General features: G+C 42.5%; 2 protein-coding genes across 14 annotated transcripts in view; one reads left to right on the top strand and one right to left on the bottom strand.

Annotated features, from left to right (window-relative positions):
• Positions 1 to 26,004, bottom strand: part of PHKB (phosphorylase kinase regulatory subunit beta) — a 203,902-nt gene that overhangs the window by 47,227 nt on the left and 130,671 nt on the right. For all 13 annotated transcript variants that reach the window (XM_084813030.1, XM_084813043.1, XM_084813038.1 and 10 more), the window contains 5 exons: positions 17,364 to 17,441; positions 14,226 to 14,384; positions 13,236 to 13,330; positions 1,350 to 1,405; positions 507 to 600 (listed from right to left, as the gene is read on the bottom strand). In XM_084813030.1, coding sequence (XP_084669156.1) covers positions 507 to 600; positions 1,350 to 1,405; positions 13,236 to 13,330; positions 14,226 to 14,384; positions 17,364 to 17,441 — 482 coding nt within the window. The remainder of the gene's footprint in view (positions 1 to 506; positions 601 to 1,349; positions 1,406 to 13,235; positions 13,331 to 14,225; positions 14,385 to 17,363; positions 17,442 to 26,004) is intronic.
• LOC146338883 (uncharacterized) lies at positions 8,937 to 23,664 on the top strand. Its single transcript, XM_084813052.1, has 5 exons — positions 8,937 to 9,252; positions 14,940 to 15,084; positions 20,884 to 20,993; positions 21,831 to 21,973; positions 22,694 to 23,664. The coding sequence occupies exons 3-5, from the start codon at positions 20,930 to 20,932 to the stop codon at positions 22,871 to 22,873; spliced, it is 387 nt and encodes a 128-aa protein (XP_084669178.1). The 5' UTR covers positions 8,937 to 9,252; positions 14,940 to 15,084; positions 20,884 to 20,929; the 3' UTR covers positions 22,874 to 23,664.

A 26,004-nucleotide genomic window follows, 5' to 3' on the forward strand; every position in this document is an offset into this window, starting at 1 on the left:
GAGCTCAGCACTGGAGCAGATACTGATTCTGAAAGTATATTTCATTTTGGATGTGTGTGGTTGTCAGTGTTAATTTTAGTCATCAACTAATCTCAGAATATAAATACCAATGAGTTCACTTTAAACTACAGTTCTTCAGTGTAATCTGAATTGGCCCTTGTTTAAAACAAGACGAGCTCAGACTACGCAGAACTAGGAGCATTTCTTGTTCTAAGTAATCCTGAAAACATGCTAGAAGAGTTTTCCTAGAAAAAAATAAAATAATAGTAATGATGATGATGATAATGATACATCACCTACTTCATCTTGCCATAATTTATTTGCACCTTTTACTAGGGGCACTACCTGACTTGTAATAAAGCACATATTTCTTGACCAACATGCATATATCTTCGAGAGATTTGGGAGTTAGCTAGAATGAAACAAAAGCTGGACAATTCCTCCCTCCCTAGGAAGCACTAATTTTATAACCAAAGGGTTAAAAAATAGCTAAAAGAATGACTTACTTTCACAAGTTCTTGTTGATCCCATATCTGGATGGGTTCAACTTGCTGGGGAGTCTGCGTTTGGATTCCATATGTGTTCAGGAAAACCTGTAAGCTGTATTAAAAAAATGAAAAGATGTTATAAGCCATTTGAGTGTAGCGAAACTGGAACCTGTTTTTAGTAAGAGTCTTGATAGCTTTGAAAGAAATACTGGATTTCACTCTTATAATTCAATCCACACCACATTGGTTGTAAAAAAAAAAAGTTGCCTGGTTTGTGCTTTTCAGGTGTAGGGCGTACTACTGAGTGGAGGTCAGAGCATGTGCAAGAGAAAACAAGCTAGCAACGGGGTCTTTTGCAATAGGTATTTCTCCAGAAAGCTCTTGGAAAAATTCTACTCCGATAGGTTGCTGAGCCAAGCAGGGAATCCATGGGTGGATGATACTCAATTCCAGACCTAGCTTAAGAATTCTCCAACCTAGCATTCCTGAGGTCACTTCTGGAGCAGTGGTGTTCTGCTGGAGCTAGAACAAGGGGCTTGAGTTGGATCCTGAAGTGCAGCAAGCAGAAAGCACTGTTCTGTTGACCAGGAAAAGGCAGAAGGCCAAGCTTCTAATATTTATACTACGTCTGGCCAATCCAGAGGCTTTATAGTGCATGCTAATCAGAGGTTCTTCTTATAGGAATGATGCACACCATTCTGCCTGAAGAGGGCTCTAAGGTCTGAGCATACACCAATCCATGTAGTTCATCAAACTAGCTCCATGCTCAAGTCATGAAATTTCCAACTCAAGTGCTAAGAGACCCTGACTAATGCATTCAAATATGAGCAGGGAGACTTGTCAAGGATCTGAATTGTTTACCGTTGGCTTTCGGCGATCAATGCAACGTGGACCACCAGGTCATTTTCTAGAGGACCCTAAAAACATAAGAGTAAAACCATACATTTTTATTGGTGGAATTTGCTGGCTGATTCTTAGCTGCAATGACCATTTATTAATATGACCATACATTAATAACCATTCATTAATATGACTGACGTCGCCTGGTCACATTGCTGCTTTTCCTTGCTATTTATTGTCTACTAATCAATTCGACGGTGTAGACAGGCAAATGGAGCACCAGGGAAGTAACACAAATAAATCTCAAAGCCTCCTGAGGAACTGTATTGTCAATACACTTTTGAAGGATGTGATGCTGAGACGTTAAAGACAGCTTCCTTCCTTTATTTTTTTACTGTTTTGCAGCGAAGGGAGGGAGGGAATCACTAACATGATTTATTAGAATTGGCTTGCTTCATAAAAACAACAGCCCATTTTGTATTTGTCACGGAATGCAAGTCTAATGTTCATTTTGCAGCAGTTGGTATATCACAATATTATTTTGATCTCTAACACATATTCTACAAAGCACACAGCCGACTTGACTGCACACAGCCGACTTGACTGCACACATGGAGTTCCTCTATACAAAATGACCTTTCCATAGATTTCACAGGAAGTGCTGTGCATTCCTCTAAGTACACAGATCAGATCTGTCCACAGAAATTAATGTGAGTGATTGTATAACCATGTGTACATCAGAACATACACAGAACTCTAAGCTGGGGCACATGCGAAAATAAGCTAAGTCAGTATTCTTTTCGTATAAAGGAATTTCATTGGACATCTGCAGCCTATTTTGATGACAATGACAAAACTATAGGCAGTTGTGAAGGATCTGCCTTAGGATGGGACTCTCTACTCTAGGGTAATCCCACCACTAACACCAGGCTTCCCCCGAAATCTTCAGTTTGGTCCAGCAGTTGCTCTTTCTTCAGACCACCACCAGCAGCTGACACTCAGGCTTCACAAATTCCTCTGAAGGTTACTCCAGGAGTCATCCTCTCCTTGCTTGCAGCCCTTCTTTACCTTCCATCTCATATGCTCTCACTTTGGCTTCCAGCTTGCAGCTGCTCTTTCTTCGATGTCTTCCTCAGGCTGCCCAGACTCTCTCAAAGACACTTCCCAACAACTCTTCATCAGGCAAAACACCCCAGATAAACTCTCCTGACAGACTCCCCCAGATGCCTCTCAACAACTCCTTATATTCACTCCAGTCAGAACCCTCCAGCCAATCAGCTTTGGTGTGACCAACATTCTGTCACACCTCCTCAGTTTAAACTTGAGACCAATGGGCATCTTTAGAATACTTAATTATTCTCCAGTCAGATGGTACCAATTTTGATCCTACCTTCCCATATACAAGGGCAGAAACCTGGCTGCATTTCCCTTTCAGTAGTAACAATAATTGCCATTTTACCAGTACACCACATTTACAATATACCTCTCCTCAGGATCAAGCCTCAAGTAAAAGGCATACATTTTTCTTCTACTGTTCACCCACTCAGTCCTTCAGTCATTGAAACAAAACATAACAGTTTAACTTTTACCTCAGTTTCTTCACAGCAGTACATTCCATTTATACTGTACAGGCTTTGGACAGACTGCTGCTTATTTTAGGCAAAAATGGCAACATCTGCTATAGCTTGCTATCCCTAGGGCAACTGATTATGTTAGTCTCCTCGTAGAGCAGGCAACCCTGGCAAAATGAGCTTGCAATAATGCACATGGTATATAGGAACACATTGTATTTATTACAATAGAACAGCAGGGTTGCAACCCATCTCACTATGAATACTTAAGCCTCAGTTCAAGTCAATGCAAATCAGGCACCTGTGCGGGTGGGATGGCCTGAAGCCAGTACTTTCCAATGCAGTGTCTGATTACTATAATTCTGTGACTCTTAAAAATGTGGCTCTTGGTCCTCTAATAAGCCTCAAAGCAATGTCTGAGCAATGAGCAAGTCCCTTTGGGCTAGATTTTCTCTCTCTGTTGATCAAGTCAGTAAGCTGGACGCTATGTCACTACATCAGCCCATAACCCTTTGGTCCCCAGGTATTTTATATGGTTCAAGTAAGCTGCTAACTCAGTTCCTGACAGAAGCTCCTGTGCACAATAAGGAGGAATTAAACAAGTGTAGCTTTCCTCTACTAAAGGCAAGGGTTCCTCTGGCTAAGAAAGGAGAGGGCAACTCATTCTCACCAAGGGCCTGGTTTAGGTGTGTAACTAGGTCAAGCTAGGGGTTAGCTGCAGCCTGTGAGATGGGGAATACAAGAACAGAGTACTGAAACCATGTCTACCTCAACACAGGACGTGATTAAATTCCGGTCAGGTAGCTCTGTGTTTGACTGCCCAGGCTAGTACCTCTCAGGCAAAACAGCATACAATGCAGACAGGAAAATCACAGAAGCCAGTGGACTTCTGTATGGGCAGTATCCAGCTGTTACTAAGGAATTTGATTTTTGATATCTGCCTGGCATGACACCAGGATTGTTAGCTTTTTGTTTTGTTTTAGAAGAGTCACTCAAAATCAGCTGTTGTAATAGGATTTGGTGTCTCCATTTACTATATCCTTGAAAACGTAGAGAAATGTAGGACCGCAAAATCGGGAATTTGTCATAAAATATGTACACTTGGTTTTGATATTTTCTCTCCTGTTTTCACACACATTGTTAACAACAACAGCAGCAGCAGCAATAGCATTTAGGAAAATGGGGTTGAGAAGAATCAAGGTGACGGACACCCTCCTTCTCTCTGTCTTCATATTGATTTTTAATGCTGTTTCAGAATATTTGTATTTTATGCTTCTAAATTGTTTTATTTATATGCTATATATTGCCCAGAGAGCAATAGCTCTGTGTGTGGGGTGTGTGTGTGTGTGTGTTTAGAAATCTAATAAATACATTAATAAACAAAAAAAACTGCAGTCAAGCGTAATATCTACTTTGGTCTAATAATCGGAGTTTAATTTCCCAAAGAAAGATATACAAAGCAAAATAATTTAGGTAGGCCAATTTTAACAGACAAATATTTTGAGGGCTAAAAATCAGGTAGAGGTTTTTCCCTAGAATAAATGGCTGCTGCTTTTATTTCTCATTTAAATCTTTTTGCTAGTGAGCAGGATTTCATGGATTGCTGCACTTGATGAAATACTTTATCAACAAGAGGGCTGCAATCATTTCTCCAGGTGACTTGATGCTTCAGTCATTTTTATTTTAAAGTGTCTGCTTGTGTGAAAAGTCAGTCTTTGGGGGAGGAGCCTGGAATACTTCAAGCAACTCAGTTCAGTGCATATACAACTTGAATGCTGCTCCTGTCTATTACGCAAGAGGAAAAGGTAAACCTTTTCAGTTTTTTAGAAAGAGAAAGACATTGAAAAACCAGGAATTTGGAGTTGGCAGCCCTTTAAAAAATATAATTCAAGTTAATGATTTGTTGTTGTTGTTGTTTTTAACCCGCAGATCAGGTATACATTAATCAGTGGATGCAGGACTGCAGGAAGTTGTGGCCACACAAAAGAAGGAAGGAAAACTTACAAGCACAGCTGGAACCCTGGTTGGCACTTAGGTGGAAGAGAATGGAACATGGTAAGCCAAGGAGAACAGAACTCAGCCCACCCCAAGCCAGACAGGAGAATGACATCATGCAAAGGCAGATTCAAATCAGGCCTTCCTGCTTTTAGCCTGGGGAAAGCCAATGGGAGCTTTTTCTCTCCTAAGCCTCACAGCTGTGTATGTGTGTGTGCGCATGTGGGGCTGGGGGGCAGATTTTCATTGGGACTGTATCTGGGGAGGAAAGGGTTATGCCTCCCCTCCCTTTGGTTCTGATGAAAAAAATGAGAGGACAGGACCTTTCTTGAATAAAGAAAGAACCTGACAGTTCCTAATGACACATTTAACAAGTTTGAGCTTTTAAAGATCACACGTGCCTCCTTCCTTTTCAAAGCCAGAGCCTCTGCCTAATGCAGAAACATAACCTGTCACCATAACTACCTCCCTTGGAATTGCTATGAGGGAAAGTGAATATACGTGCAACCCTCACGAACCAATCAGAAGTCACGGCACAAGTGCCTTCCTGAACCTACTGATCAGTAACCAATTGAGATGTATAACTACTTCCTAAAGCATTTCAAAATGATGTTAGTCACCTATAAGCGTTATATCTATTGTTAACATCCCCCTAAATATCACTGCAGTGTTCAAAACACTGAATATTGATCAGATGCTTCTTAATAGATGAATACAAATGCAGCCCATTTGTGCCAACATCAGTTATTGTAGTTCTGCCTTGTGTTATTTTCATTCTCAGCTCTACTTGGTACCATGGAGTAAAAAAAAAACTTTGGTTAGTATGCTGACATTTGGGTAGTTTTATATGATGTCACAAGCATAGAAGTAACAAAGAAAAATTGGTTTAAGGCAAAGTGAGAGAAATGTAAACCTACAATTTTGATATGCACACAAAAGGAATATAGGGTTGCTATAGTTCTGTGCTGGAATGTTTTATGTGTTAATGAGTGTTCTAACACATAACAAAACCTGTCACTTTCCTGAATCAGTTTCTACAGGCTTTAGTGGTTTAGCTTTAGCTATAATAACTGCTAATGCACTTCATCAAGATAATACTGCATTTACAGGCAATCCTCTATAAATCACTCAGCTAGACTGTATTTTCTGTACCACAGAATGCAAATGCATGCACACAAATAATGTTAAGGACGAAGATCTGCAATCCCACTTAAAGAATTCTAAAACACACTGCATCCAATGCTATACAGTGCTCAAGGGATTTTTGTGTGTGGTGGTCATAATATAATTGTGTTCTGAGTTCCCCATATAAGTGTTATGCATGCTCATTCAGCTTTGTTTCTAAAGCCTGGTAGTTTCAATGGAACTGAATGTTTTCCAGTATATTAAGGTGCCTTTAAAGAGAGAACGGAGACAAAGTTTTAAAAAACATGATTTAGTGTAAGCCACTATGCACATATTATAAGGCAATCCAAACAGCATTACAAATATTAAAACAGAAGCTTCAAAAGAAGCTTTTTTGTTATCTACGTGACTTATACTGTATCAGGCCCTGCCAAGGGGAGGGGCCCACCATTGTGGTTGTGGGCAACGTCTGTGGTCTTTATCAAGTGCAGCAATCTACACTGCAAACGTATACCAATTTTATACCACCTTAACTGCCATGCTGTCCCCTATAGAATCCTGGGAATTGTAATTTGGTGGAGTGCCAAGAGTTCTGTTAAAGATTTCTAGCAGCTCCCTTCCCCTGGAGTTACAATTCTCAGAATTCCCAGAGACTGGAGGTGATGGGTAAACCAGTTTCTAGTGTGAATATGCTCTCACTAGGGGAGTCCCTACACCTCCAGTTTTTGCACATTCAAGATTGGCCACTCACTGAATTGTGCGGGTCCACTACATGACATCATCATCATCCAGTCATTATCCCACCATTTCTACCCACCTATCCCGTGTTTTCTTCAAATGGAAAAAATGTGCTATTTCTCCAAATATGCACAAATGGAGTGCCATGACCTCCCCGTGTATTTCTCCCCTAGCACAAATGAACTGTGTGTTGGCAGCTGTAGGCAGTTGTTTTGGGTTGTTGGGGGTGCAGTCATGATGGTGAAGGTGGTGATAATGGGCTGTGCGGTGTGTCGCCTTCCCATGCCTGCACCATTTTGGTTCTTCACCATTTTCGACCTGTAGAGTTCAGAACAAGACGGCAGAGCAGCAGGTCGGCAGAGCGGCATGCTGGCCTTCCAACCTGCTGGGACATGCCCCCCCAGCTGTGCATTTCCAGTGAGTAATCGGCGAGAGCGTTAAAAACACTTAACAGGGAGGTGGGGGCCTAGGGAGATGGGGAGGCTGTCTGCATGTCAGTCCCCATCCACCAGTAACGTGCAAAGGGAGGGAAAGGGGCAGGAACCAGGGAGGAATATCGCCACACTCCGAGCGCATGTAACGCTTCTTCGCGGAATGGTGGCGAAGCCTCTGTGCGGCATCACCACCCCCGTGAGAAGGAAAAAAACTAAAAATAACTCAATAGGGACAGTCATTGAAAGAGAACGACCCAGTCCTGCAATGATACTGGATGGGGAAAGAACCGGCCTTGATGTGGAATTCTCCGCCTGTGTGATGGAGCTCTAGGTCAACAGTGCAATGTCAAATTCAAAAGGACCTAAAATTCAGATGTCTTTCAGTATCAGACCACAGGGTGCATAATCCAGAAAAAAAGGAAGGAGAAAAAAATCTGAAAGGGTCAGGGAGGGATATGTAACCCTTTGGATGCTCAAAAAAATCCATGAGGTTGATCCCACAAATTAGGATGGATTATAAAATGTACTTGCCGTATTGATTTCACTTCTTTTTTCTCTATTCCGCCATACGTCAATGATGCACATGCTATCCTTATGCCTTCACATTGTTCCAGGTTGAGGTAGCAGCACGCCATAAAGCACAGTGGGGATTCTTTGTGGTGGCATGCTCTCTGCATGGTCCCAGCACCACATGATGACAGAGGAAGATCTATGTGTCAATGTGTGATATATTAACAAGCTTAGAGATGGTGGTTTCAGATGTGGCCAGAGCACATCTGAAACCACTGTAACTACAGTGGGTCTCAGAAGAGTTATTGGCCAATCTGAAGGCAACCAAAGTCGTCAAATCCAAGGAAAGTGAAGGCAGTTCAAGCTATAGATCTCAGAAACAGCCAATTCAGCCTATGACACAATTTACTTTCAGTCTTTAAAAACTGCAGAGACTAGCTCAAGCATACTGATTTTGTTTTGGTTCTATGTTTGTTTTACAAAGTTATTATTTTAATCATGTCTGTAAGCTGCCTCAAATGTTTTGGAGGTAGGGTATAAATGGTTTAAATAAATAAACCAGCTTGTTGACAAATCCTAAACATACAAAAGCACCCTAACTATTCTGAGGAATATTTGGCAGCATCAGGTATAGTGAAGACTGCAGCTCAAACACACAGGTTATAAAACAAGGTTAAATGTAAATGATCTTTTAACAGATGCCTGATGAAACCATCGTGGAGAAAAAGAAAGGAACTTTTATGTCTTATTTATTGGATTTGTGATTCTGTCAATTGGCTGAAGGGAAAATGCTTGAATAAAGGTATTTTATGGCACTGGCTGGAGGAAACAAATCAGCATGTACCTTCTATGCATTTATTGTGTGTGTGAACTGCCCAGAGAGCTTCAACTATTGGGCGGTATAGAAATGAAATGAATGAATGAATGAATAAATATTGTGATACAATACCACAATGTACTCTCAAAGGGCATATTGCAAAATGGAACTATCCAATCTTGCTTGAAACCTTTATGGATTTAAAGGCTGGGTCATTTTAAAAAGTATTTTTGGCTACTTTTCAGGGCTACGCCCTCACGAAGCAGCCTACTAGTGAGAGCACAGGCAGATACATGACAGTCACAGCAGCAACCATAGAGAACGCTTTGCATATCTGCTTTGACCACACAAACCAATTAAAATTCCACTGAAGTCAGCTTTAAACAGAAAGGTCTTTACTGCTCACCTAAATGCCTGCACAGAAGAGGTTAGGCACACATCAATAGGGAGGGAGTTTTACAGTGAGAAGACCCCACTTCTTGAACACACCAGTCTGACAGATCTTAACGGAGGGCACTCAAGAAGGATCCCTGACGTAGATCTTAATGCGGGATTATATAGGTGGAACTGGTCCTTCAATCTGCTTGGACCCAAACAGTTCAGGGATTTAAAGGTTGAGACAATTCACTTTGAATTGGGACTGGATGCTTATCGGCAGTCGGTGAAGATGGAGTAAAATCGTTGTTCGGTTTTGATACCATCGCCATGGTATCTTGCTGAACCAGCTCTGTGGGGTGGGTATAGGAGATATGGTGAAAGAGTGATTCTGCTCCTATCTGTAGCACTTGGATGTTTCTGCTCAAACTTTGTGCTGTGAGTCACCACAAGGCTTTATCTTATTCCCCATGCTTTTTAATATCTAAATGAAGTCACTGGGTGAGATCAATATGCTGATACAGATCTATTTCTTCTAGTCATTTGAGTCAGGTGAGACTGTGCAGGTGCCTAACCTATCTCTGGATTTGGTAATGGACTGGATAATGGCCAATAAAGTACAGCTGATTGCTGAAAAGATGGAAGTCCCTGTGGGTTGGTGTCTGGGAATGTGGACTTCTGTGGTGTCTCATGTCCAGGAATTGGATATGGAGCCTTTCCTAGATGAGGTTGCACCGCCCCTGAAAGAGCAAGTGCATAGCTTTGGGGTACTCCTTGATCCAGCTCTGTCACTCGAGGCCCAGATGCTTTTTATCAGCTTTGGCTGGTTCACCAGCTAGCACTGTGCCTGGACAGGGATAATCTTACCCATGGTAGTTCACACTCAAATAATCTCCTGATTGAATTACTGTAATGTGTTGTATGTGCGGCTGCCCTTCATGATGACTCAGAAGCTTCTGCTAGTGCAGAACATGGCAGCCAGAACTGTAACTGGTACAGCCAGTTTCTGAAGGAGCAGCACTAGCTGCCTATTCGCTTCCAAGCCCAATTCAAGTTGCTGGTGTTTACCATTTAAGCCCTAAATAGCTTCATGCCCAAATATCTGAAGGAGCACCCCTCCCTATATCAGCTTGTACAAGTCTTAAGATTGTCAAGGTAAGCTCTTCTCCAAATACCTTGGGTACTTTATGTGACAAGGGAGAGAGCCTTCTGTTGTAGCACCCCAATTGTGGAATACCCTCTCCATGGAAGTGTGGCTGGTGACAACATTGCAATCTTTTTGTTATCAGCCCATTTGCCCAGACATTTTTATGGGTTGACATGAGATTCTTCTTTATTGGCTGCCCTTTTTTGGTTTTATTATGATGTTGTTTTACTGTATACTGCATGGCAATTTTTTTTATCATACTCTGTCTTGTACACTGTCCTGGTATCTGAAAGGATGAAGGAAGGTTAAAAATATTTTTTAAATAAAGAGTAATAAATAATTTAGTGTTTTTATGATTGTAAGATGCCTTGAAATGTTTTGGGATAAGGCAGGATATTAATATATATTAGATAAGATAAAAACAAAATCAGTATGAAGTACTTGTTCAGTTTCCTGTGGAAACTTGAGCTTTTCTAAGACAGAGATGTCAGAAGGGCAATATAGGGCACAGCAAATACCACAGAACTATTTCCAAGGGCAGAACAGAACTGTGTTAAATGCGTATCAGCATTTTCCTGCAAGAGTTCTTTGTGCCTGAATTCCAGTTAACGGAGAAAGAATAACCTGTCTTTTGACAGATCTGGCTCCAACATAACTGTCTATATAAAAGGTGCCAATTACTAGAAAAGGACTTCTGTAATGGCAATCTGTGATACAACAAAACTTGAGTAGGATTAAATTGTTTTATTACTAATGAGAATAACTTCAATGGACCCCCATTAATGAATAGGATTGCTTTTTTTTTGGTGTTAAATTTGGACTGATTGATTTTGCTTCCACTATCCTCTCTGTTATATACATTGAGATGACTAAATGGATTTTTTAATTTGCTTTTGAACAAAATGAGATGGTTTAATTTGATACATTTTGTAGAGGAAAAGGAACAAAGCACTTTAAGAACTGAAGCGGCTTTTGGTTTCTGAAGACATAATTAGGTGAAATGTGTTATGTTCCAGTTTCAGATTCCATTTTTGGCTAGTTTCTTAACACTTCAAAGCAAATGGAGACAGAGGAATCTGTAACTTTCAGCTGTACACTGACTATGTATAAATTAGTTAACAGCACAATCCTATGCATGTATACTCAGAAGTAAGCCCCACTGAAGTAAGCCCCACTGAATTCAATGGAATTTACTCCCACATAATTGAGGATAGGATTGCAGCATAAATTAGATCAAATGGCATCAGTGAACATTCAGACAAAGTACTGTAGTAAATCTAAAATCATAAAACAAAATGAAAGAACCGAGATCTAGAGGTGTCAGAACAAATATATGGAATTAGTGTAACGAAAAAAAAAATACAGATAAGACATGACCATGACCGGATGAAAAATAAACATGTGGGTATGCTTTGCAGACAGTGAATTGATCCCACGGCCTTTGTTTCCCTATTCTAACACCTAAAATGATTATAACATGAGATGTGATACCCAGAGACCACTACAAACTTATGAGTTCCCAGTGAACTGCATCTGAAAGGAATTAAAATGGGTAGGTGGATAGCTTCACTTGGTTCCACTCAGGGATGGATTGGACAACAGTTCTCCTCCAATCATGTGTAGGGGAGGCAGTGCACACCTATCCCGCCTCTCTGCCTAACCGGCATGCCCATCCCTCATACAACATGTCCACACAGGGGAGGGAACACGCAAATACGGTCTATGTGCTTAAGCCCACATCATGTGGGTTGTATGTAGGCCATCCTCATATAGGCATCAGAGGCAGGCACACTGGGTGGGTGGAGAGGACACACTCACTCTATTCCACACAAATGGCTGGACTAGGAGAGAAGTCGGATCCAGTCCCTTGTTTGCCACTGTCATGTTGGAGGGAAAGAGAGGCCACTGTTTCAAGAAAGCCTTTTTAAAGTCCTGGCTGGCACTACAGCCTTGACCAAAAAAGGGAGTGTGGGGCAGATGTCCCCTTGGAGAAGTAAACTGCATGGGCATCTGAACCCCATTTTTCCAAACTGCAGAGGAGACACATTGCTTCAGACAGGAGCATGAAATTCAAGATGGCCAATGACACCACATCTCATTTTGCAGTTTATTATCTGAAGTTACAGCATGCTCTGTTCAAGAGGGCTTAAAAAGGTAAAGGTAAAGGTGTCCCCAAACAGTCGTGTCCGACTCTAGGGTGCGGTGCTCATCCCCGTTTCTAAGCCGAAGAGCCAGCGCTGTCCGAAGACGCTTCCGTGGTCATGTGGCCGGCATGACTGAACACCGAGGTGCACGGAACGCTGTTACCTTTCCCGCCGAGGCGGTACCTATTTATCTACTTGCAATTTCTTGCTTTCAAACTGCTAGGTTGGCAGGAGCTGGGACTGAAGACGGGAGCTCACTCCGTCACGCGGCACTCGGGTCTCGAATTGCTGTCCTGCCGACCTTCTGGTCTGCAGTTCAGCGTCTTAACCACTAAGCCAGCACGGCCCACTCAGGAGGGCTTACCATAATATTAAAAATAATGTGGTTAGTCAGCCAGCAACTTTAACAACCATCTCAGACTGAATATCTGCACCGCACTTTCTCTGAGGATAGAATGAGCTCGCTAGTGAATGTGACCCTTGCAGCCATCAGCCAATGTAATCCATGCTGATGTGTTCTTGATACATAGTTCTTAACAAACCCAACTTTTGAAAAAGGAAACAAAAAATAGTTAGCTATAGGATAGACATTTGCTTGCTAAATCTGTCAGGGCTGAGCCCTTCAACTTCACCGTTTTAGCACAGGGGTTATCCCAGCCCCAACAGTTCTTCTTTGACCAGACACAGCCTTGTTGGCTGTTGAGATCTTTTTAGCAAGCCAATTGGGGTAGCTGAGGTAGCTTGTGTATCAACAATTCAAACTTGTGCAGTGGGTCTGCTTGCTTATAAACTCCTTTATGCTGGGTCAGACCATCTAGCCAGTATTGTCTATTCCAACAACCAAAATAACAGAGATTAACCCAACAACAAGCATCACAAATCCCTGTTTATTTATTCATTCATTCTCCTAGTATCTCTTCCATACACAACAGACCATAGCATAGATTAATGCAGTGTTACTGCCACTGCAACTTCTGAAGGATCACCAGCCCTCTCAATGGAAATATTGTTTAAAATCTCGTAACAAAGTCAGCATCAAACACACTCATACCTGATTCGAGAATCTCATGCTAACATTCCGTTGATCTTGGGGAGGTATGAAACGTTTCACTGGATCGATATCTTTAACACTGACTAAACCGTCAACTGAAAGCAAAGCACCAACAATCCATCATTTGTCTATCGATAACTGAAAGTATTTGTCACCATTACACAATTTATTACTTTGGTATATGCAAGAAGAAAAAAGTACTCAGATCAGAATTTGAGCAAACTACCCGGAGAGATCACAGAACGTAGAGGCTGGTGTCTAGACTATTCAGGGCATCTCAATGTATTATTGCCAGGATGTGCTGTCCACACAAGGTGCTCATACAGGAATCCAGTTTCAGATGACTAGACTATCTACAAGCAAGCTACATGGACAACCCATTCAGATGGAAATGTTTTCACTGTACCTGTACTTTAAAAAATCACTTGAAAAGTAATTCTTTAGACTAAGTCCCGGTTGAGAGGTAATGGTCTTGAGCAGAGTAGACAATCTGATATAGTTCAGATGTTTTGAACTACAACCCCCATAATCCTTGACCATAGGCCATGCTGGCTGAGGCTTATGGGAGTTGTAGTTCGAAACATCTGGAAGGCACCAGGCTGCCTACCCCTACAATAAGCTATGAACAAGTCACATGCATACATTCATCTCTCCCCTTGTGCATCCAAATTCCCTGCCAACAGCATATCTTGTAACCAGTTCAGATGTAATGAGAAATTGTGGTTTATGTAATGGGAAAATGTGGATTAAACAAGCCACATACCAATCCCAAAGCCAGGCATGCAAAGGGAAGGATGAGGGAAAACTGTGTGGGCAAGCAACTCTTGGGCCAATCAACTATGGTTTATCAGCTCAAGAACATTATACAAGCCCTTCTTTATACCAGTTACAAATTTCACAAAGCCACACAAAATCAAGTTTTAGGGGGAAATTATTTAAACCTAAGAAAACTCTGACTCTTCAGAGTCTATTTTCCTAGTGTCTACTTACCAAGAAGTTTTGCAATGATATAAAGGGACTGTCCCCACAGAAAGAACTTTCCATCTCGTCCATGGTTGCTAGGAAATCGTTTCTGACTGCCAGCATTTTTCTTTTCCAGTTCAACAAAGTCAGCTGGCACATAATAATACTTGGGTACAATGGGAAAGCCTGTGAAGGTTTAAAATGCGTAGTTAAAGGTATTGCAAATTACATTACTTTAAAATAGGAAAAACCTATCACCACAGGCAAGCCAAATGCAGTAAATACTGTAATTCCTAGTTATCATTCCATGCCACAGCCCACCAAGAACAGGAACTGCTGTATTGCACGCAGGTTTATTTATGCCTCATTTCTTGACTGAACAGATGCAATGTCTATAAACTGGTTCCGACAAAATAGTAATTTTTGACAGATGGAAAAAAAAACCCTGCACTTCTTTAGAGGCACTATTGCTGCTCTGGTGCTACAGAACAGGAAACATGTTCAACCGCTGTTGGGAAAGGAGTATGAAAGCTTCAGGCTAGAATTAAAATGAACCTAAATCTTGAGTAGAAAAGGACGAAGACTGGTTATAAACATAATGCTTTAGCCACTTCTGATCTATTTGTTTATCACTACAGTAGAAAATACATTAACTAGCTGAGGATTATATATTGTTACATTTAAGCCACTGTCCTCTACAATAAGACTATACATTTTAATTCTCACATGTACTATTTAAAGGTGTCTCGCATTTCCTATGAGAAAAAGGACCAAAATGGAGGGGAGAACGAGTTACGCTGGGAGGAATCTTCCTGTCAGTGCCTTCTGGATAGGGGCTGAACTAGACGTGATGGCAGCGGACTCACCTAACGTGTAACAGGGGGAGGTAAGAGCAAGGGAGCTCAAGTCTTTGCCTGCCTGCATTTTTCTCCCTATCCAACACCCCATCCCACGACACACACTTTTAAAAGCTGTTTTTTACTCAGTAGGCCCCTATACTTGGAAGCGGCTCCCCCTGGGAGGAAAATGGATTAAAAAAGTGGTTGAGGAAGAAATTTAGGTGGGGGGGAGAACACCACCGCCTCCCCACTGCAGCCTTCCCATACTGCGCTTTAATCCACCCCCAAAACACACATTTTATAGGGAAGCAGCAAGGTTACGTCCTTATACCAGCAGACCTACTTGGACTCTAAGGGAGCAATCCTATCGAGAAAAGCAGCCGCCTCTGAACTCGGAGGTGACTGCCTCTCCAAAGCAGGGTAGGAGAAGCATGGAGGGGATCGTTTCCTCTATGTTCCTCCTGCCCTGCATTTTTGGCTAGAGAGCCGCTTTCGGCTGCCTAGCCGCAGGAGCACGGAGCAGGGAAGGAGGCTGCGGTACAACACATAGGATGTGTCATACAGGCAGTTCCACCCTCCCAGCCCTGGAACGCCCCCAGCCACACCCCTTTTCAGCCACTCCGTGCTCCTCTTGCAAGCGCGGAGGATGGGGCTGTTCCGCACTGCCTTGGAGGTAGCATGGAATTGGGGAGAGGTTGGTTCCCAGGAAACACCATATCCTATGGCCATCTAGCCACTTTCTAGCGGCCATAGGATTGCTCCCTAAAACCTGTGTGTAAGTTGAGATCCTGCATATAACAAAAGGCAATCCAAATCAAAGATAACATTTTGTACCTTAAAAGATGAACACAGACTTAAACTGAAACATTTTTAGGTTTTGGCGTCTCCCCCCAGACCACACACACACACAAGTTTTGCCCTCATTAATTGTACGTTTGAGATTTTTATCAAAATCATGATTACACAGAAAGTGTGCTTATTTACTGAAATACAATATTATTGCATAAAAACCACTGAAAGTAAAATGCTATGTCTATAGGAATACTACATATAGGATTGTAAGCACACTTTTTATTAAATGATAAATCTTCCATATTATGAAACATCTACATAAATTAAAAATCTTAAAGACAAGCCAGCATGCAATATTGTAAGGAAAATTTGTCTTTTACTATACCTTCTATAACTGTACCTTCTAACATTTCTTTAAAAGGGGATGGGGGGATGAGAGATTACAGGACAGCTATTTGGTAACACAATTTACTTTTTAATTTTCATTGGTCATAATGTGTTAATGACAAAGCACAAGGCTGAGAAATTAATGAATTATACATTTGTTAAGAGACCAGAGTGGGGGATAAGAACTAAAAGGTAATTTCTAAAACAGGTACTGTACATCTCAGGGCTTTTTTTATTAACAGTGCTTTGGAATGGGACACATTAATTATCCTTCTGACAAAGGAGAAAGCCAATGAGCTTATAAACATAATTTCTAGCTATTCAATGAAATCCTTTTTAAATTAATCCAGAGGCCCTTTTAGACCAAGAAATTCAGCTTGGGAAAGAGTAACACAGAGCTATCCCAGGTCTCCTTCCAAAATCGTTGGAATGAATGAGGCAGCTGAGATAGCTATGCGGTGTATTGTAAAGTCCAGAAAAGACAACTGCTCTTCTCTGAGCTGCAAAAAATCTTGAATGGGTATCCCAGATGCCTCCTCCAGAATTCAGGAACTGAATGAGGGAGCTAGAACAGCATGTTCACACTTTGTGCTTGGAAAGCCTCAGAAGAACAAGCAGGTGCTACAAGAGAGGAGGGAGAAACAAATGCAGAGAATAGGGAGGAAAACAGTGGTTTCTCTCCTTAGCTATATCCACAGTTAATATAATCTGTGGTCTCCTCATCCCCAGATATACCCAATTGTAACCAGAATATTATTTTCATGGCAAACATGTTCTCTCTACACCAGAATGTTTTTTTTAAAAAAAGCTTAGGGAACCTTCCCATTTTTTAAACCATCAGATAACTATGACCATAAATAACAGAAGAGGAGGTGGGGAATGGATCCTATGCAAACTTAACATTTAACCTATCAGCATTTCGTTCACCAGATAATGAACTCCATTTTTATCATGAGCCAAATTTCACTGGAGAAATTAATTAAGTTTTATGCTCACACCTGGCCTGAAGCTCTGCGCTTGTACATACATAGTCTTTTCTCTGGGATGTGATCTGAACTTGCTACAGTTATTTGCAACATGCTGTAGGGCTTCTCCTTCATCTACTTTCTATTGTTTAGATATCTCCAGTGACACAGTTGTACAATACCTTCAACTGATTGCTGCAGTAATGGATCTAGAAGCTGCTGATATTCTTTGACTTGAGCAGTATTGCCTCTGAAAACTCCTGAAAACAATCCAGTAACACTTAATTATCAGAAGGCGTGCCCCTCTACATATACACACAGTGCTTATGAAAAGTACCTGCAACATTTCAAATGTTTTGAGCCACCATCAAATGGGAAAAAGGGTGCTTCCCTTAAGTACCTTTGTGAGCAACAATGGGGCCATTCAGATGTGGACCAGCACTAAAGAGACATTATTACATGGGCTCCATATTGGGCCTCCTCCCCTAACCCTCATGGTGATTCCCTCCCTGAGAACCGTAGTTTCCCATTTTATCCAAACTGGTCAACTCTGCTCTAGTTCACACATAATGCTAAACCATGATTTAATATTATGACTTGGGCTTGTTCACTCTTCCCTCCCCTTCTGATATGGCCATGAGGAGGAGAATGCAAGCATTTGTTTTTATTTTCAACTAACTGCAGTTTCCCATTATGTCAGAAATGAGAAGAGCAGTCAGCATTAATTAAGATTTATCTGAACAAGCCAGGATCATTAACCATGGTTTGAAGTTCATTTGTTCAGATAAACATAGTTAAAACTAACCAGTTTGTCCTGGCTCGGACATAACAGCAAACAATGGTTAGTCGAAAATGTTAGCAAGTGTTTTCCGTCTCTTGAAACCTCTTTAACCTCTTTACAGTTGAACCACAGAAGGGGGAGGGGAGCGCACAAGTCTGAGACATGTGCATGTAGCACTAGTTTAGTGTTACAGGTGAATACAGCCTATGTTTTGAGATTGGTCCTGGTTTGTAGGCAATCTTAGCACAGACAGAAAAGCAAAAAAAGATTTGCTGCAAGTAATGATCAGACGGAGGGAATATGTTGTATGAGTGGGGAGGATGGAATTCGAGGACAGAATGTATGAGCCCAAAGCTCTCCAGTGCTCAAACACCCTAATGACTCACAAGGATCTGTTCCTACTGCACATTCTTTTATGTTCCACTACCATAAAAGTCTGCAAAGACAATTTTCCAAGGGTTGCTTTGATATCCACTACTTCAGTGTACCTTGGCTGAAAATAATTTCCCTGGAAGGCAGGGGGTTATGCAATGACAGATAGACTTCCTGAAGTTGCTCTCATGATTACAGTATTGGACTTTGATCAGTGTGGATCTTTCTTTTAGTGACATGTGTCTGTAATTCACACTTTCAGCTGTTCCATTTCCTCCTTCAAGTCTCATTACTCTTTCCCGGTAACTCTGTATACGTTTCAGATTTTGTGTTCCTTTTAAGGCCAAGGTTGCAAATATCTATCTATCTATCTATCTATCTATCTATCTATCTACTCAAGCTAGATGAGATTTCAGCTACAGTTATTCTCACCAGTGTTTACTGTGCTATGTATGGCCTTTCTCTCTGGAAATGCAAACCATGATCCTGGATACACTGGATCAGGCAAAAGAACCATGTAGTCCAGCATTCTGTTTGGAATATGGGCAGCCAGGTGCCTCTGGACATCAAGAAGCAGGGCACAAGATGATAACCTCCCCTGTTTCTCAGCAGCATCTGGTATTCAAAGACATACTGCCTCTAGATATGGAGGCTCCAATTAGCTACCATGGCTGATAGCCACTAACAGACTGATTATCCACTGATAGACTGATTCTATCATTTAAGCTCATTAAGATTGTGGTCATCAACAAACCTAGGAAACTCTTATTATAGTGCAAAAAATAGTGTATCTTTCAATCTGGCCAGAGAACCAAGGGCCACTGGGAGGATGCATCCCCCACCCCCGCCTCCCAAGAAGAACATCACAGCGAGACCACCCTAGCCCCATACATCACCAAGAGAGGGAACAGCTGCAGGGAGCACTCTTCACCCCTCCCTGACAGAAGGAACACACAGCTCCCATTGACAGCTGCCTGGGACTCCGAATTCTGGCCTCATCCACTGGCCAGACAGCCAAGGGTCACTGGCAGGTTGTACCCCCCTGCCTCCCAGGATAAACACCACAGCAAGGGGCAGGTCAACCTAGCTGCATACATCAGCCAGGGAAGGAACTGTGTTACAGTTCCCTGCCAGAAAGAACACCTATAAGAACTTTGAAACTAAGAACTGGTGCCTGAGTTTTCTTCTCCCCGCTCCCTCCCAATCCCTTTTATTTTTGTGTTGTATCCTTTAGATTGTAAGCCTGAGGGCGGGGACTGTCTTTTTATTAAACTTTTTAAGCTGTTCTGGGAGCCTTGGCTGAAGAGCAGCATAAAAATGCAGTAAATTCAAAAATAAGTAATCAAACGTGCAGTCGTGAAGTCAGATGAGGAGTATGGCACAGAAGAGAATGCATAGTTAAATGCACTATTGATTTTGTAGTCATTTTTCATCCAAAAGTTTAAAATCTCACTACTGCAGTTACAAACTATATATAGTTTTTTTATAAGGTGTTGTAGATAATGGATTATATAGATTCCTACCCAGAGGGCTTATAATTGTCTTTCAAATTCATGGTCTCCTCTGATCCTTGATTTTCTTTCCTCTGCTAATAATCCAGCACGTGAAGGTATGTTTGCTGTATTAGTGTCCTGGAAAACTACATTTCTGAAAAGTGATTTAGTACAGGGGCTAGGAATATAAATTCTCACTGCCCAGCTTCCTGTGGCTGGTGCATAAAAGGTGGGCAGCCTGGGAGCCTGACACACCAGCACCCCCCACCCCACTATGAGAGGACACAGAAGAGACACGTGCCCAGGTAGACTGCTGGTGAGCTTTACCATGGTGCTTCCTGTCTGCTACCTGTGGCTGCGCCAGAGAGACTTTCTGGGGCCAGAGAACTGTCTCTTCACAGGACCAGACCCCTGACCCTGGACTCCTTCTGGGAGATCTTCTGCCACCTTTCAAAACAGTGCATCAGCTTCCTGGGGCTGGTACATAACATGTGGAAAGCCTAGGGGCTCCCACCGAAGGGGCAGCACCAAAAGGGATCAACCCCTTTGGGGGAGCCACTTCAGGGGTGAACCAGGGCAAGAGCCATCCAGTCTGTTGGACAGAGGGGAGGAGGGGAGGGACTAGCTGTACATCTGCCTCCTTGTGTATATATAGTGTTGTTAGACACACTATTGCCTGTTGGTGGGAGAGATGTGTTTTTAAAGGGAACAGAGAGGTGGAGGGGTACAGGAAGCGGCCACTGAAACAGTAGAAGGCACAGGGAGATATGATGGCGGTAGGCAGCTGGGTCATTTTGAGGGTGGGGAACGCAACAGAGTGTTGCCTGCTCCCAAGCTGTCTCCCATATCAGAGACCCTGAACAGCCCTGCAGACAGTCCCTCTGGGTTGAAGGTACTGCTGCTGAATGCCAGGTCAGTGAATGAGAAAACAACAGCCATGCAGGACTGTATTCTGGATGAGCATGCCAACCTGGCCTGTATCAAAGGGACCTGGTTGGATGAGACTGGGGAAGTATAACTCTCCCAGTATGCTCACCTGGGTTATCTGTGTTGCAGCAGGCAAAACCTGAGGAGCGGGGAGGAAGAGTCACAGTGATCTATCATGATTCTATCCACCTGTCCAGGTACCCCATTCGGCAGTCTTCCAGTTTCAAGTGTATCTGAAGGTGGGTCTTTCAGACAGAACATTCTGTTAGTGTACTGTTCAATCGTCTCCCTTCCTGAGCTAGCCAAGGTGGTTTCGGGGTTGGTGCTGGAGTCTCTGTAACTTATTGTGCTGGAGGACTTCAACGTACATGCTGAGGGCACCCTGTCAGGAGTGGGTCAGGAATTCATGGCCTCCAAGGTAACCATGGGTCTGTCCCAATTAGTATTTGGCCCTACTCATTCAGCAGGGCACACTTTGGATTTGGTTTTTGGTGCAGGGAGGGATGATGGTGATCTGGAGGTGGAGGAACTTTCTATAATTCCATTGTCATGGACAGATCTGTTGGAGTTTAGACTTGCTAGGACTCAGAACTTCTGCAGTGGTGGTGGGGGCAATGAAGATGGTCTGCCCCAGGAAACTGATGGATCTGGACGGCTTTCGGATGGCTCTTGGGGATTTTCCTGTCACCTCGACAGGCAATACGGTCAAAGCCCTGGTTGATGTCTGGAATGGAGAAATGTCCTGGGTGGCTGATATGATCGTTTCTGGGCATCCTCTTCCACAGAGTGAAGCCAAACCAACCCCTAGGTTTTCCAGGGTGCTGTGGGTGATGAAACAAGTTGGATGTTGGCTGGAGCGACATGGTTGAAAAACTCAGAATGAGTCCGATCGAATATGAGCTAGAGCTCATTTGAAAGCCTACTCCGTGGCAAAGCCTCCTCTGCCACCATTCTGTCTGCTCAGTCACCCAGTGGAGCTTTTTCAGGTGGTCAGAGGCCTGTTACACTCTGGCCCATGAGATGAAGAGGTGGACCACTCAATAACCCACTGTGACCAATTTGTGCCACACTTACAGATAAAATTGATCTTATCCATGCCGTCTTGGATGCCAACGTTGATACAAGTTTGGTGGATGTAACTTTGGCACCTGCTTGTTCAGTTACGATGGATTCTTTTCCATTTGTACAGCCCGAGGTTGTGGACAGGTTTCGTGGAGAGGTGAGGCCAACCACTTGTGCTGGAACCTTGCTCTTCCTTTCTTATAAAAACAGTTCGGGGGGGGGGGGATTGGCTGGCAGGGTAAGGGTAGCGGTAAACGCTGCTTTACAACAAGGTGTGATTCTGTTTTGCCTGAAGGAGGCAGTGGTAAGAACTTTGTTTTAAAAAACCAATACCTGAACCACACTGTATTGGATAATTTCCGGCCGATCACCAATATTCCATTCTTGGGCAAGGTGCTGGAGCATGTGGCGGCTTCTCAGCTGTAGGGATTTGTGGAGGAGCCTGATTACCTAGATCCATTTCAATCTAGCTTTAGGCCTGGTTATGGGACGGAGACTGCTTTGCCTGCCTTTGTGGGCAATTTACACCGGGAATTGAACAGGGGGAGTATGTCCCTGTTGGTTATGCTGGACCTTTTGGCAGCTTTCAATACCTTTGACCATGGTATCCTTCGGAGGCATCTCAGGAGGGATTGGGAGGTACCCAATACAGATACAGCAACTCCAGTCCTTCTTGGAGGGGCGATCTCAGAAGGTAGTGCTGTGGGATTCCTGTTCAACACCATGGCCAGTGGTGTCCCTCGGGGTTCCATCTTATCCCCCAGGCTATTTAATATATACATGAAACCTCTGGGAGTGGTTGTCGAGTTTTGAGGTTCGGTGGCACTAGCATACTGATGACACCCAGCTCTATCTCCTCTTTTCACTTAAATCCAAGGAAGCTGTTCTGGTTCTAAATTGGTTCCTGATGTTGATAATGGACTGGATGAGGACAAACAAACTGACGCTTAATCCAGACAAGACAGCAGGGCTTTTGCTCAGTCAAAAGGCAGATCAGGGAATAGGGATTCAACCTGTGCTGGATGGGGTTACGCTCCCCCTGAGGTTCGCAGTTTGAGTGTACTGTTGGACTCATTCCTGACCCTGGATTCCCAGGTCACAGCAGTGGCCAGGAGTGTGTTTGCACAGCTGAGGCCTGTGTGCCAACTGCACCCTTCCCTAAAGATGACTGATCTGGCCACAGTTACACATGCCTTAGCTACGTCCTGTTTGGACTACTACAATGCACTCTACATGGGGCTGCCTTCAAAAACCTTTCAGAAACTTCAGCTGGACCAGAATGCTGCAGCCAGACTGTTGACCAGGACCAGCTACAAGGAGCATGTGACTCCCTTGTTACAGCAGCTTCACTGGCTACCGGTCTGTTTCCAGGCAGAATTCAAAGTGCTGGTTATGACATACAAAGCCCTATTCGGCTTGGGACCAAGCTACCTGAAAGACTGTCTTCCCCCGTAGCAGCCTACCTGGTTCTTAAGAACTTCTGGAGAGCCTCTCCTTTCAAAACTGCCGCCTCCAGAGGTGCGTTTGGTGGCAACTCTGAGGACGTTTTCGGTGACCACTCCCTGGCTGTGGAACTCCCTCCCAAAGGAGGCTAGATTTGCTCCTTTTCTGCTGGCAGGCAAAGACCATTTCATTCAAGAAGGGCTTTCAAGGAGGTAAGTGGGTCTGTTGGGTTGGATGCTGTTTTTTTAATTTTTTATTCTGTAACTGTTACATTTTAATTATATTTTAATGTATTGTTTTAATCAACATTAATTGTCTGCAAGCTGCTTTAAGAGCTGTTTTTTGGTTAAAAGGCAGGGTACTTACTTCCTTACTAAATAAATAAATAAATAGATTCTAAGCCTGGAAGTCCTAGTTCCAATTTCACTTGAACCATGAACTCACTGTGAGTTTGCCTGTGGCAAATAACTCTCTCAGCTAGTTTCCCATCTGTAAAACAGGGATAATAATACTCACCTACCATTACAGCAGGCGTGTCCAACTTGTGGCCCTCCAGATGTTTTGGCCTACAACTCCCATCATCCCTCACCATTGACTATGCTGGCTAGGGCTGATGGGAGTTATAGGCTAAAACATCTGGAGGGCCACAAGTGGTCCACCCCTGCCTTACTGAGTTAATGTAAGTATTAATGAGACAATGTATATGGGACACATTGATCACTCAAAAGTGATAACTATATGCTATGTATTTACAAGATTTTAGTTTGGAATTAGCTTTGTTTTCAATACTACATTAACATTAGAACTATAATATTGCATATTTTGTTCACTATGGATCAAATGGAGAACTGGTTTTTAATAATTATTATTTTTCTGAAGATATCAAGAAACCTTGCTTCCCTTAATAGCAGAGAAGTTTAAAATCCGTTCATGATGTGTTCATGAATCCTGTTACATACTGGAGGTTACAAATCTTAATTAATACAAAACAAAGCTGGTACGTAGAGTTTTATTAAGTTCTGTAAAGGAAAAGACCATGTTTATTTTGATAGCTCTGAAAACTCTATTCATCAAATTATAGGCAAAAGCAAATGTATGCTGTTCTGCTGCAGAAACTCAAAATTAAGAAGTATGAACATTTGTTCTTTTTGTAACATTTCAGATGAGGGCAAAGAGCCTTGAGAGAGACTTGTACATGATAAATAAAGAGAAAATCCCATGTACTCATGACTAATGACTAATTTCCTAAAGAACTGGTATGCCAGTATTCCCGTTATATAATTTATTTTCACTGTTTAATCTCACAAAATGGGGCAGGAAAGGGTTTTATATGTATTTATTTAAAATATTTCTAAGTCGCCTTTCAGGGCAGAAGCCCTCCTAAGGAGGCTTACAACATTACAATTCATACAATTAAAAACAAACAAACAAAAAACTGATACACAGCAAACATTCATAAAACAACAGACACCAGCAATAAAACATTACTAAAAACCTACTGCATAGTTGCCACTACAGAGCAAAGCAGTCTGGTAAAGCATAGTCAGGAGAAGGCCAGAATAAACAGGTACGTCTTCAGGGCCTTCCAAAAAGCCTACAGTGATAGGGCCTGAGGAACCTGTGATGGCAACTCATTCCAGAGGTGTGGGGCCTCTGTGGAAAAGGCATTCTCTCATGTACTTGCCACTTAACTGCCCTCAAAGGTGGCAAATGGGATGGGCCTCTCTTGCTGGTCTTAAAGTGTAAGCATGCTGATATGGGTGAAGGTGGTCCTTCAAGTAATTTGCTCCCAAACCATTTAAAGCTTTAAAATTATGGAAAAGAATGGATAGCAAGAAATGTGTCATCCTCTCAAATAATACTAGAGCTCAGGGTCATCCAATGAAACTGATTGGGAGTATCCAATGGTGTGCTACTGCTAGCGCTATCAATGTTGCGCTAGCAAAACCCCCCACATGTGCAACATTACTAGTGCTTGCTAGCATGTCAACTTTCCCTGGAAACCAGTCAAGCTAGCAAGCATTATTGACATTGCACAAGCATTGGCTTCCACTAGTTCTTTTTATCTTTTGTTCCTTTTATCCCTTGTTGCTCACCATTCTGGAATCTGTTTAGATGTGAAGCAGTATACAAATGTTGTTAATAATGATGATGATGATGCAATGTCAACAGCACTACTAGTAGTGCACCACTTCGTCCATCCCATTGGCAAAAGAAAGTATTTCACACAATTCATAACTGACTTGTGGAACTCACTAACATAGGATGTGGTGACAACTGCTACCTCAGTTAGCTTTTTTAAAAGGGTTAGACATATGTGTGGCCTATTAACAGCTATTAGGCATGAAAGCTAAACAGAGATTCCATGTTCCGAAGTTGTGTACTTCTGAGTACCAGCTGCTGGTGACAAACAAGGGAGGGCTGTTGTCTTCATGCACTGCTTGTGGACTTCCTGGAGATATCTGGCTAGATGCAGGTAGAACGAAGGTGCTAGACTAGATGGACCTTTGATCTGATGAGACAGAAATCCCAACCATTTACCAGCTTCGGACAGAGCCACAGCATATATTCCTTTCCAAGAATATGTATTTATAGAATATATTTTGAGTTTGGTTTGTGATCTGGATTGGACATGTGCCAAACCACTCCTTTGACCAGAAATGGTCATGTTCAGTAGGTCTATGAGAGTACACAAACCAACTACAATGCAGTCATACATTCCGCATATTCTAATAAGAGGAGCCA

Source organism: Heloderma suspectum, chromosome 8 (genome assembly GCF_057233095.1).
Source record: "Heloderma suspectum isolate Gila_16-S chromosome 8, 16-S_ref, whole genome shotgun sequence".
NCBI classification, from domain to species: Eukaryota; Metazoa; Chordata; class Lepidosauria; order Squamata; family Helodermatidae; genus Heloderma; species Heloderma suspectum.